The sequence below is a fragment of the Mesoplodon densirostris genome, chromosome 10, assembly GCF_025265405.1.
Source record: "Mesoplodon densirostris isolate mMesDen1 chromosome 10, mMesDen1 primary haplotype, whole genome shotgun sequence".
Taxonomy (NCBI): Eukaryota; Metazoa; Chordata; class Mammalia; order Artiodactyla; family Ziphiidae; genus Mesoplodon; species Mesoplodon densirostris.
In genome coordinates this window covers 71,716,894-71,730,209 of record NC_082670.1, presented here as the reverse complement: position 1 = coordinate 71,730,209, position 13,316 = coordinate 71,716,894, and the positions used below count along the sequence as shown (strand labels likewise).

Below are 13,316 nucleotides of genomic sequence, written 5' to 3'. Positions count from 1 at the left end.
AAAGTTAGTAGAAGGAAAGAAATCATAAAGATCAGAGCAGAAATAAATGAAATAGAAACAAAGAGGGACTTCCCTGGTGGCGCAGTGGTTAAGAATCCGCCTGCCAATGCAGGGGACATGGGTTCGAGCCCTGGTCTGGGATGATCCCACATGCTGCGGAGCAACTGGGCCCGTGCACCACAGCTGCTGAGCCTGTGCTCTGGAGCCCATGAGCCACAAATGCTGAGCCCGCATGCCACAACTGCTGAAGCCCACGCACCTGGAGCCCGTGTTCTGCAACAAAGAGAGGCCACCGCAATGAGAAGCCCACACACCGCAACAAAAAAAGAGTGGACACTGCTCGCCGCAGCTAGAGAAAGCCCGCGCACAGCAACAAAGACCCAAAGTAGCCAAAAGTAAATAAATAATTTTTTTTTTTTTTTTTTTTTTTTTTGCGGTACACAGGCCTCTCACTGTTGTGGCCTCTCCTGTTGCGGAGCACAGGCTCCGGACGCACAGGCTCAGAGGCCATGGCTCACGGGCCAAGCGGCTCCGCGGCATGTGGGATCCTCCCGGACCGGGGCACGAACCCATGTCCCCTGCATCGGCAGGCAGACTCTCAACCACTGCGCCACCAGGGAAGCCCCTAAATAAATAAATTAAAAAAAAAAAAGAAACAAAGAAAACGATAGTAAAGATCAATAAAACTAAAAGCTGGTTCTTTCAGAAGATAAACAAAATTGATAAACCTTCAGCCAGACTCATCAAGAAAAAGAGGGAGAGGACTCAAATCAATAAAATTAGGAATGAAAAAGGAGAAGTTACAACAGACACCGCAGAGATACGAAGCATCCTAAAAGACTACTACAAGCAACTCTATGCCAATAAAGTGGATAACCTGGAAGAAATGGACGAAATCTTAGAAAGGTATAACCTTCCAAGAATGAACCAGGAAGAAATAGAAAATATGAACAGACCAATCACAAGTAATGAAATTGAAACTGTGATTAAAAATCTTCCAGCAAACAAAAGTCCAGGACCAGATGGCTTCACAGGTGAATCCTATCAAACATTTAGAAAAGAGCTAACACCCATCCTTTCAAACTCTTCCAAAAAATTACAGAGGAAGGAACACTCCCAAACTCATTCTATGAGGCCACCATCACCCTGATACCAAAACCAAAGATACTACAAAAAAAGAAAATTACAGACCAATATCACTGATGAATATAGATGCAAAACTCCTCAACAAAATACTAGCAAACAGAATCCAGCAACATATTAAAAGGATCATACACCATGATCAAGTGGGATTTATCCCAGGGATGCAAGGATTCTTCAATAAACACAAATCAATCAATGTGATACACCACATTAACAAATTGAAGAAGAAAAACAATACGATCATCTCAATAGATGCAGAAAAAGCTTTTGACAAAATTCAACACCCATTTATGATAAAAACTCTCCAGAAAGTGAGCATAGAAGGAACCTACCTCAGCATAATAAAGGCCATATACGACAAATCCGCAGCAAACATCATTCTCAATGGTGAAAAACTGAAAGCATTTCCTCTAAGATCAGGAACAAGATAAGGATATCGACTCTCGCCACTATTATTCAACATAGTTTTGGAAGTCCTAGCCGTGGCAATCAGAGAAGCAAAAGAAATAAAAGGAATACAAATTGGAAAAGAAGTAAAACTGTCATTGGGCTTCCCTGGTGGCACAGTGGTTGAGATTCCGCCTGCCGATGCAGGGGACACGGGTTCGTGCCCCAGTCTGGGAAGATCCCACATGCAGCGGAGCACCTGGGCCCGTGAGCCATGGCTGCTGAGCCTGTGCGTCCGGAGCCTGTGCTCCGCAGCAGGAGAGGCCACAACACTGAGAGGCCCGCGTACCGCAAAAAAAACCCACAAAAAACTGTCACTGTTTGTAGGTGACATGATACTATACATAGAGAATCCTAAAGATGTCACCAGAAAAATACTAGGCTAATCAATGAATTTGGTAAAGTTGCAGGATACAAAATTAATGCACAGAAATCTCTTGCATTCCTATACACTAACAATAAAAGATCAGAAAGAGAAATTAAGGAAACAATCCTATTCACCATTGCAACAAAAAGAATAAAATACCTAGGAATAAACCTACCTAAGGAGGTAAAAGACCTGTACTCAGAAAACTATAAGACACTGATGAAAGAAATCAAAGATGACACAAACAGATGGGGAGATATACTATGTTCTCGGATTGGAAGAATCAATATTGTGAAAATGACTATACTACCCAAAGCAATCTACAGATTCAATGCAATCCCTATCAAATTACCAGTGGCATTCTTTACAGAACTAGAACAAAAAATCTTAAAATTTGTATGGAGACACAAAAGACCCCGAATAGCCAAAGCAGTCTTGAGGGAAAAAAACGGAGCTGGAGGAATCAGACTCCCTGACTTCAGACTATACTACAAAGCTACAGTAATCAAGACAACATGGTACTGGCACAAAAACAGAAGTATAGATCAATGGAACAGGATAGAAAGCCCAGAACTAAACCCACGCACCTATGGTCAACTAATCTATGACAAAGGAGGCAAGGATATACAATGGAGAAAAGACAGTCTCTTCAATAAGCGGTGCTGGGAAAACTGGACAGCTACATGTAAAAGAATGAAATTAGAACACTCCCTAACACCATACACAAAAATAAACTCAAAATGGATTAGAGACCTAAATGTAAGACCGGACACTATAAAACTCTCAGAGGAAAACATAGAAAGAACACTCTTTGACATAAATCACAGCAAGATCTTTTTTTGATCCACCTCCTAGAGTAATGGAAATAGGGCTTCCCTGGTGCCGCAGAGCGGCTGGGCCTGTGAGCCATGGCCACTGAGCCTGCGCGTCCGGAGCCTGTGCTTCACAACGGGAGAGGCCACAACAGTGAGAGGCCCACGTACAGCACACACACACACACACACACACAAAATCAAAAAATGGGCAGAAGACCTCAATAGACATTTCTCCAAAGAAGACACACAGATGGCCAAGAAGCACATGAAAAGCTGCTCAACATCACTAATTATTAAAGAAATGCAAATCAAAACTACAACGAGGTATCACCTCACACCAGTTAGAATTGGTATCATCAAAAAATCTACAAACAACAAATGCTGGAGATGGTGTGGAGAAAAGAGAACCCTCTTGCACTGTTGGTGGGGATGTAAATTGATACAGCCACTATGGAGAACAGTATGGAGGTTCCTTAAAAAACTAAAAATAGAACTACCATATGATCCAGCAATCCGACTACTGGGCATATACCCAGAGAAAACCACAATTCAAAAAGACACATGCACTCCAATGTTCATTGCAGCACTATTTACAATAGCCAGGTCATGGAAGCAACCTAAACGCCCATTGACAGACAAATGGATAAAGAAGATGTGGTACATATATACAATGGAATATTACTCAGCCATAATAATGAACGAAATTGGGTCATTTGTAGAGACGTGGGTGGATCTAGAGACTGTCATACAGAGTGAAGTAAGTCAGAAAGAGAAAAATATCGTATATTAACGCATATATGTGGAACCTAGAAAAATGGTACAGATGAACTGGTATGCAGGGCAGAAATAGAGACAAGATGTAGAGAACAAACGTATGGACACCAAGGGGGAAAGTGGCGGGGGTGGTGGTGGTGGTGGTGGGATGAATTGGGAGATTGGGATTGACATGTATACACTAATTAATAAGAACCTGCTGTATAAAAAAATAAATAAAATTAAATTTAAAAAATAAAAGCTTTTGCACAACAAAGGAAACCATAAACAAAACAAAAAGACAACCTACAGAATGGGAGAAGATATTTGCAAACGATGCGACCAGCAAGGGCTTAATTTCCAAAATATACAAACAGCTCATGCAGTTCAACAAAAAAAACACCAACAATCCAGTTGAAAAATGGGCAGAGGAATTAAATAGACATTTCTTCAGAGAAGACATACCGATGGCCAACAGGCAGATGAAAAGACGCTTAACATCGCTAATTATTAGAGAAATGAAACTCAAAACTACAATGAGGTACCACCTCACACTGGTCAGAATGGCCATCGTTAAGAAGTCCTCAAATAACAAATGCTGGAGAGGGTGTGGAGAAAAGGGAACCCTCCTACACTGTTGGGGGGAATGTAAGTTGGTGCAGCCACTATGGAAAACAGTATGGAGGTTCCTCAAAAAACTAAAAATAGAGTTGCCATATGATCCAGCAATCCCATTCCTGGGCATATATCTCGACAAAACTATAATTCAAAAAGATACATGCACCCCTATGTTCATAGCAGCACTATTCACAATAGCCAAGACATGGAAACAACCTAAATGTCCATCAACAGATGAATGGATAAAGATGGGGTACAAGGGCTTCCCTGGTGGCGCAGTGGCTGAGAGTCTGCCTGCCGATGCAGGGGACACGGGTTCGTGCCCCGGTCTGGGAAGATCCCACATGCCGCGGAGCAGCTGGGCCTGTGAGCCATGGCCGCTGAGCCTGCATGTCCGGAGCCTGTGCTCCACAACGGGAGAGGCCACAATAGTGAGAGGCCCGCATACTGCGGAAAAAAAAAAAAAAAAAAGATGGGGTACATATATACACTGGAATACTACTCAGCCATAAAAAGGAACAAATGATGCCATTTGCAGCAACATGGATGGAACTAGAGATAATAATACTAAGTAAGTCAGAAAGAGACTTATATTCCACTTATATGTGAAATCTAAAATATGACATAAATGAACTTTCATGAAACAGAAACAGACTCACAGACAGAGAACAGACTTGTGGTTGCCAAGGGGGAGTGGAGTGGGTAAGGGATGGAGTGAGAGGGTGGGGTTAGCAGATGCAAACTATTATATACAGAATGGATAAACAACAAGGTCCTACTGTATAGCACAGGGAAATATATTCAATATTCTGTGATAAACCATAATGGAAAAGAATATTTTAAAAAAAGAATGTATATATAACTGAATCACTTTGCTCTTCAGCAGAAATTAACATTGTAAATCAACTATACTTCAATTAAAAAATTCACACACACACACACACACAAACGCTGTCCCTAAACGTGTGGGAAGTGGATACTGGCTCTGTGAGCTGGTGGCTTCAACATGTACCCTCTTGGGTGAGGAGAGATCTGTCCAGGAGCAACACATCATTCGTGCCACCTTCAACCTTTAGGCCCCATTCGTCCTCTACCCCACCACCATGCTGTAAGTGGGCCCCGGGAGTCTCTGCAGCCCCTACACACTGCCCAGGGGGTTGGGGTGGTGCAGGACCCCAGGTTTGTTAAACCAACAAGAACATTTCTACATATTGGGTTTACTTAAAGTGGGACCATTCCACTGCCTCCCCGTCGCCACCTGGCTCCCCTTGCCTGCTACATATGGCCCTAAGCCCTGCTGGATCCGTGCGCCTCCATAGCTATTGGCTTCTCCTGCCAGAGCTTGACTCATTAAATTTGGCCTGGGGCCCCCAGCCCCACTTGCTCCTCTCCAGCAGCTCCCCACATATCCTGGTCTTCCCCGCCTCCGGACATTTGCTTGTGCTGGACCCTCTGCTGAGATCTGGCTGGAAGGATACAGGAAGAATGGGAATTTTGTTGATTCCCAGGGCAGGGGCAGCTGAACTGTAAGGGCTGTGGATCTGTCTTGCCAGTTCTGAGTCCTGAGTTCCTGGCAAGACACAAAGCCAGGTGAGAAAGCAATGTGAACGAATGATCAAACAATTGAGTGAGTGAATGGACGCTGGGCTTGCAAAAGAGACGGTGGGGGGGCTTCCCTGGTGGCGCAGTGGTTGAGAGTCCGCCTGCCGATGCAGGGGACGCGGGTTCACGCCCCGGTCTGGGAAGATCCCACATGCCGCGGAGCGGCTGGGCCCGTGAGCCATGGCTGTTGAGCCTGCGCGTCTGGAGCCTGTGCTCTGCAACGGGAGAGGCCACAACAGTGAGAGGCCCGTGTAACGCAAAAAAAAAAAAAAAAAAAAAAAAAAAAAAAAAAAAAAAGAGACGGTGGGGGAACTGGTGGTCAAGCCACATTGGTGGGGGGGGCAGGAGGGACAGAATCTGGGTGTGGGCTGAACCCCCGTCCTCCCTCCTTTGCCAAGGAGAAAGCCAAAGTCCAGTCCCAGAGCCAGTGTTTATTAGCAAGATGGAACCCAAGGGCAGGTGTGGCCTGGACAGCAGAGGGCTGCCAGGAGCCCCCACCCACCTACCCAACTGCCCCCCAGAGCTATTTACACCCATCATCTGAAGTGGTGGGCAGAAGGGAGCCCTGGGGAGCCCCTGCAAGCCCCAGGCCTCCACCATGACCCCCTCTCCCCTCAGCGCTGCCTGAGCCTGGCCCCTCTGCTTTACTCCCAGCCCCTGCATCACAGCGGCACGGAGAAAGCAAAGAGGAGGTAGAGTGGCCAGGCAGGGAGGGAAGGAGGGGCTGGAGGGGCTGCCCCACCCAGGCAGGGCTCCTCTTCTCCTGTCCCCAATAAATAGAGAATAAATACCCAGGAAAGGGCTGGCCTTGACTGAGTGCCCCTCTCCCAGGCAGGAGCCGGCATCCTGTGCCAGCCCCTTCTTCCCTTCTCTGAGCGCATCTGAGCCCTCAACGCCCACCCCCGGTCTCCAAAGCAGTCCTCGCATCCACATGTATGCCACCAGCACACATGGGTGAGGGTGTACAGTCCGTGCCCCATCCAGGTAGAGCTTGCTCCCTCCCTGTGTCCTGTAGATCCTGGCGGTGGCTGTCGAGCAGGTAGACTCCCAGCTGAGCCTGGGGACTGTGTGGTCCTGGCCCAGCCCGGCCAACTGGCCGGGCCTGGTTAGGTGGGCTCCGTTTTCTGCTGTCTCTGACCAGCATGGGTCTAAGTTTTGGATGATGCTGCCGCTGAGGCAGGCTATTTTACAACCCACCAATAAATACTGTCTTTGCAGGGGCAGGGTGTATATAGAATATAGATATTTTATATATATATATATATATTTATCTTTTATATTAAAAGGGACGAGGACTAGGCCGGCCCATCGCAGGGCTCAGACAGCAGGCCTCATGTGTCCGGCGGGTGGTGGCGGCGGTTCCGGGGTTTTTTCTGGTCCTGGGGTTCAGGAGGCCTGGGTGCCCCTGGGGCCTCCCTGGGACTGGGGGGCACATGGCGCCAGTAGCCCTGGCAGTACTGGTGGATGAGGCCCACTTCTGGCTGGGCCAGGAGCTGGGCCAGCTCCTGGTAAGGGGGTGTGGGGGGCCCAGCGCCTGGGGGTGGTGGGACGCTCACAGCTGGGGGTGGGAAGAGGGCAGCATGGACGGCATCCTGGCCCAGTACATGCAGCTGCACTCGTGTGATGACATGCTTGAAGTTGTTCTCGGTGGCTGTACAGGAGTAGAGGCCGCGATCACCAAGCTGCAGGGCACGAAGCAGCAAGCCCTGTTCTGTGCGCAGGAAGCGGTCGTCTGCACGCATCTGTGGGGGCAGGGGCTGGGGCTCAGGGGCTGCAGGACCACCCTGTTGCCCCGGCCAGCTCCCCGATCAGACCACCTCTGGGGCCACCCCATGCAGGGGCACCCATGTGGAATTTCCATATACCAAGAAAAACAAGCTTCCATATAACATCTGAATAATAAACACTTCCATTTTAGGAGGAATGACCATAAGGGGATTCTATACAATTAGAGAATTCTGGAGCATACACACAATTTCTATTTAATGAGAATAAATAGATGTTGGGGCACCCTCATAGAATTTCCATGTAGAAGGGATTGCCTAGAATCCCTTCCATGTAGAAGGGATGGCCTAGAATCCCTTCCATGTAGAAGGGATTTCCACAATAGGAAGGCTACCCCACAGAATTTCCATATGCTGGAACTCATCCACGTGACATTTCCATAGAATGAGGTATACTGCCAATAAAGTACACATATGGAATTCTCATATAAAAAGGCATGCCTACAAGTAGTTTCCATGTAATATGGACACCCCACAGAGTTTCCATATAACTGGATTCACCCAAATGATCTCCACATAGGGAGGAGAGCTTGGAAGGACTTTCTTAGAATGAGGGCTGCCCCAGTTTGGTTCCTATACCACATTTCACCCACGTAGAATTTCGACTGTACAAGGGACTCTCCCAACCATGGTGAGGACTGTGGGGCACAGGAAATCACCTCTCGGCGCCGGTCACTCGGATCTCGCTGGAACAGCCACTTAACGGTAGCCTGGGGCGAGCGGGGCTGGCACTCAAGGAAGGCTGCGCTCCCTGCCACGCCATACTGCACAGACTCCACGGCATTCTTATTGGCTGTAGAACAAGAGGGTGCCACATGAAAGCAGCACTACCTCTTGGCAGACTGCAGGCTGGCGAGGGGCATATACAAGGATACCCACCCATACAGGCAGGGCTGTGCCATCAGGCATCCACTCCTTGAGAGGGTAGCCGAGGACATCCCTTCTCCAAAACCCCTCACCCCCTCACCCCCAAGGACCATGTGAGAATCCTTCCAGTGGGGGCCCCACGAGCAGCTCTGTGGGCTGCACAGCTCCACACCGAGGAGCACCCAGTGGTGAGACACAGCACTCACCGTTGGAATTGAACCCACGGCACTGCCTGATGGGGTTCCCGTGCCGGACGTCCTGACGGCGGCTCCGCCTGGATGAAGATAGCTCCTGAAGGAGTATTCCCAAGAAAACTTGCCCCCCAAGTCTCTATAGCTCCAAAACTCCAGGGTAGGATGTCTCACCCATAAAGTCCCCCAGGGTAATATCACATCCACCTCTAGACCTCCAGGACAGAGCCCTGGGTCTGGTGGCCAAAATTCCAAGGGTCTCGGGGTTCACACCTCTTAGAGGACGCTGTGTAGCGGGAACAGGCTTGGCCATCCCAGGCACAGTAGGGGTCCCGGGCAAGGCAGCAGTCGGCACAGGCGGCCCCATATGCCTGGCAGCGGTGCAGGCTCAGGTGTGTGACGCCCACGGCTGAGGCCACGTACAGTTGTTGCTGTGGGGAGGGGTAGGAGCCTGTCAGTTCCCTTCCCATAGCCAGCATTCCTTAGGAGCCAGTTGGGCCAGGCTCCTCCCCTTCTTGTTCTGTGCCTCAGTGTCCCCATCTCTTTGCCAAGGGCTTGACCCCAAGGTGAAGCAGCCTCCATCCCTACCCTCAGCCCACCTCGCCAAAACTCACCCTCTTGGAAGAGATGGTCATGGTCTTAACAGATGCTGGGTCCTAGAAGAAGATAGGGATTAGCTTATGACCCTGGGGACCCCCTTCCTGTCCTGACCTGGAGGTCTGAGGTCAGGAGGTGGTAGTGAGGAGGGCCATGGTGAGGAGGACAGGACTGGGTGGTGTCAAACCCACCTTGAAGACCTCCACCTCCTCTAGCATGAGCTCCTCCATCTCCTGGTCATCCTTAGGCAGCACAATGACCTTCTGCACTGTCCCGCGGTCTGGAACGGGCCGGGCAGGGCCTCAGTGGGGCTGAGGATGCTGGGAAAGGGGCACCAGCCTCAGCCCCTTCCCCCACCAGGGCCCAAACCCCCCAAGGGCAGTGGAGTGGGAGAGCTCTGTGCCAAGGTTGAAGAGTTGCCCCCAGATGAGGGGAAGAGGTCTAAGGGGACTGGCCCTGGACAAGGGGGGAGTCACAGCTAGAGTCTGCCCCTCTGACCCCAGACCCCCATTTTGGGAAGCTGCGAACAGGCTACAGGAAGTGTTCCCTTATGTTGAGGGCTACTGGAACAGCGGTGGGTGAAGTTTGCATGTGCACATGATAGCATGTGTGTCAGTATTTGGACCCAGGTATCCTGGAGGTGTCTGGCTCTGTCCTCCCTCTTTCCGCCCACACATGGGTCCCCAGGCACCCAGTGTCCCTGCTCTCCCGGCCACCAGGGGTAGGGATGAAAATGGGGTTTTGCCATCCCCATTCTCAGTTATCCTGGTAATAGAAGCCTCCAAAGGATGAAGGTGGCAGAGCTGACATTGACAACCCTGTAATAACCCCCTAGCAGGGCAGGGCCCAGCCCTATGGATCAGTACCCTCCACCCAGTGGGCCCAGTGTGGGAGGGGCCGGGAGCAGCAGTGGGTACCTGTGCCCAGGAAAAGCACCTCATAGCGCCCGTCGGCTGCATCCACCTGGTCCACGGCAACGGTGGTGAGACGGTAAGGAGAGCCTGTGCGGACCACTAGGGGCCGCCGCTGCAGAGGGTAAACGGCCTGGTACATGAGTGGGTGGGTGCGCATGAAGTTGATCACTTCATCAGGATAGTCCTTGGTGGACTTCATGGATGGTGTGAAGGTTCCACCAGGGCACTGCAGGCAGATGATGAGCGTCAGGCCCAGGCTGCCCAGGGCACTCTGGACCCATTAGCTTCAGAAGAGGTCTCTGCTCTGTCTGTCCCCACCAGCTCCACCTGCTCCGCTTCTCAGAACACCCATCTGGGCTTTTGCCCAATACCCAACCTCTCTGCAGGTCCTGTACCAGCTGAGGTCCCAAGGTCTCACATGGTCAAATCCCATGGCCATCTCCCCAGCTTCATGTGCCATGACTTTGTGGCAGCATATGGCAGAGCTGACAATGGCCTTTCTAGGTCCTCATCCCCACCCGCTTGTCTCCTTCCTCTGACTGTTCTTCCAGTGCACCCCTTCCCCAGCTCCACCCCTACGCAGCAGGATGGCAGGCCCAGAGCTCCTTTAACACCCTAGGCATGTGATCAGATCACGAAGCTCTCCTGCTTAGACTCCCGCAGTGGTCCATGTCACACCAAGATCAGGTGAATCGCCTCCCACTACTGCAGGGGCTCCTGCTCACCCCCACCTCCAGCCTGCCTTGAAAACTTCCCTACAACTTTCAGCTTCCAAACAGCCTCCCAGAGGGAGCAGCCTGCCATACCCAGCCACCATCTTTGTTTCAGGATCCTACCTGGATTCTTTCACAGCCCGACACTGTGTGTAAATGGTGGAGTTTTCCTTACAGTGTGTTTTGTTATAACTTCAGCTTCATTGAGGGTGAATGGTGAGTTTATATGTGTGTATGGTCTACCTCCGCCCCCGCCCCCGCCAACTTGGCTGTGAGTGCCACGATGGTGCGGCCCATGTCTGCAAAGGGCCTGACCCAGCACAGTTCTCGTGGAAAGAGAGGAAAGGGAAAGGTGGAGTGAGTGGGGTCCTCACCGTGCCGGGCCGAGGGTAGGGCATCTTCCCTGAGAAGGGCATCCATTGGTAGTTGGGGCCCTCTTTGTGGGCAAAGGGCCCATTGAAGACCATGCGAATGTCAGCCATGGAGTAGACACACACCGCAGAGCCTCGGAACACAGAGCTGCGGGCAAGGCAGGCTGCTGCTGCGGGTGGGGCAGACCCTTGGCCCAGGGTCCCTCCCCAGCCTACCCTCACCCACAGCTCCCCACCAGGATGGGGTCCTCCACAAATCACAGCCCCCAACTCAGCCATACCCTGCCACTGCTGGCCCCAGCCCCAGTCTCACCCCGAGGAGGTAAAGACAGCGTAAATGACTGGGTTCCTCACATCCTGGGTCTGCTGGACAAACACATCCTCTGGGGACAGAAGGAGAGGGGGCTGGGAGGGGTACCTTGGCCACGAGCCCCAAGGCCCTGCCCAGTCCTGGGTGGGGGGCACCAGGCTTCCCCTGACCACCCATCCGGCTGCCATCCCCTGCAGTAGCTATAGGCCCCTGCCCGCCTGCCGGGTGCTCACGGAGCTCGTCAAAGTGGGTCTCGATGCCATCCTCGCCTGGCACAGAGCAGACCAGCCTTGCCTTCAGGAATGTGCTCCACTTGTTGACCAGGCAGCAGTGGCCGCCGTCATCGTTCTGGGGGGGGAGGGGCAGGGGCTGGGTCAGATCAGCTCACTCACCTCAAAGACCCTGCCAGAGCAGGGCTGACGGAACCAGGACTGGGCCTGGGGAGGGGGCAGCAAGGGGCCTCATACCAGGCAGATCCGCCCGATGCGGGCATACACGGCGGGGCTCTGCGGTGCCTCCGCGGACCGCTCACGGAAGAAGAAGTAGAGCTTGTCGTCGTTGCGCTCGGCGCTGTCAGGGATGAGCTCAGCGTGGATGAATGAAGGGTCTGCAGGTGTGCAGGCATCAGTGAACCGCACCCTCCTTGGACAAAGCCTCTTTCCCAGGCCAGGTACAAGAAGACCCCGAGTCTTCCCGGGATAAGAAACTACCCCCGCTCTAGCCAGTCAAGGGCCAAAAATTCTCCCACGAGTGTTTCTTTATGATCTCTGTGCCGCACCCCAGACATGCTGCCCACTGGAGGTGTTGTGGGCTCTGCTCACCATTGAGCCACCGGGAGTTGTACTGATCCGTGCGCATGGCCGTCTGCTTTCCAAGCGTGCGGAAGATGGCTGCGTCGGTGCCCATGAAGTCGATGTACACACCCGCATAGAGCTCCTCGTCTGTGGGTGGGCCAGTGGGTCAGTCATGGGGACGCCCTTGGCTAAGGCCGGTGCACAGCACACATGACCTCCAGGGCAGGGTCCCATCTCCCCCTCAGGTTCTCCAAGGCGATTTTATCAGTGGGGCGTTGGTGAATGTTTTAACAACTGGCTCTGGGAGGACTGGGATTAGCAGCAGTTGGCTCGGATTAGCAGCCAGAGCCAATTTCTGTGGTGTAAATACTCCCACCATGGCTGATTTCAAGCTACTAACCTGAGGTCACTCACTGAAAGTAGAGTTGGGAAGACCTGCCAAAACCATTGTCTAGTATTTCCACCCCATAGATACGAGAAATGTAAATAATCTCAAGAACATAGATAATAAAATGTAGTAAAATAATTAGCAAGTAATGAGTTTTGAGTATTTTTACCTTTGTTTTTAAAGTAATTTATTTAACTATAAGTGTATATAATTTACTTTCTAATAATAGCTGTGTTTAACAGCTGGCTCACAAAATACCTGAAAATTTAAACAGAAAATTTGACAAACACACTGGCTCCAGCACACCACTCCAAGTCTTCCCTCTAGACTCCCCCAGGGCAGGCCCCGTCTTCCCCCATCAGACTCCTTGGTCTGGACCCTGCCATCCGGCTAGGACCTTCTTAATCACCAAGAGGGAGAGGATAATGCCCACCCTCTGCCTTTCCCAGGCTTGGAGGTGGCACACTGCCCAGCAGCTGCTGAGAGGCAGATTCGGTTGGGCAGCCAGAAAGTAGGCAGAGTGCAGGGACCTGGGTCAGCAGTGGGCTCGCCCAACCTGGGGGTAGGGGAAGCAGCTGCTTCTGAGGCCCCAGGCAGGACTGCTCCCCAGAGAACATTCTCCCAACTCTCCCAGACACTTGG

The 13,316-nt window shown here is 51.2% G+C and overlaps 1 protein-coding gene across 3 annotated transcripts in view; it reads right to left on the bottom strand.

Moving 5' to 3' along the window:
* Positions 1 to 6,205: 6,205 nt before the first annotated feature.
* Positions 6,206 to 13,316, bottom strand: part of SEMA3F (semaphorin 3F) — a 28,931-nt gene continuing 21,820 nt past the window's right edge. For 2 of the 3 annotated variants that reach the window (XM_060110175.1, XM_060110176.1), the window contains 12 exons: positions 12,314 to 12,433; positions 11,960 to 12,099; positions 11,726 to 11,840; positions 11,496 to 11,565; positions 11,186 to 11,330; positions 10,102 to 10,324; positions 9,376 to 9,464; positions 9,202 to 9,243; positions 8,861 to 9,018; positions 8,603 to 8,670; positions 8,189 to 8,322; positions 6,206 to 7,487 (listed from right to left, as the gene is read on the bottom strand). In XM_060110175.1, coding sequence (XP_059966158.1) covers positions 7,077 to 7,487; positions 8,189 to 8,322; positions 8,603 to 8,670; positions 8,861 to 9,018; positions 9,202 to 9,243; positions 9,376 to 9,464; positions 10,102 to 10,324; positions 11,186 to 11,330; positions 11,496 to 11,565; positions 11,726 to 11,840; positions 11,960 to 12,099; positions 12,314 to 12,433 — 1,715 coding nt within the window. In that variant the 3' untranslated portion in view covers positions 6,206 to 7,076. The remainder of the gene's footprint in view (positions 7,488 to 8,188; positions 8,323 to 8,602; positions 8,671 to 8,860; positions 9,019 to 9,201; positions 9,244 to 9,375; positions 9,465 to 10,101; positions 10,325 to 11,185; positions 11,331 to 11,495; positions 11,566 to 11,725; positions 11,841 to 11,959; positions 12,100 to 12,313; positions 12,434 to 13,316) is intronic. The other variant, XM_060110177.1, reaches the window with a different exon arrangement.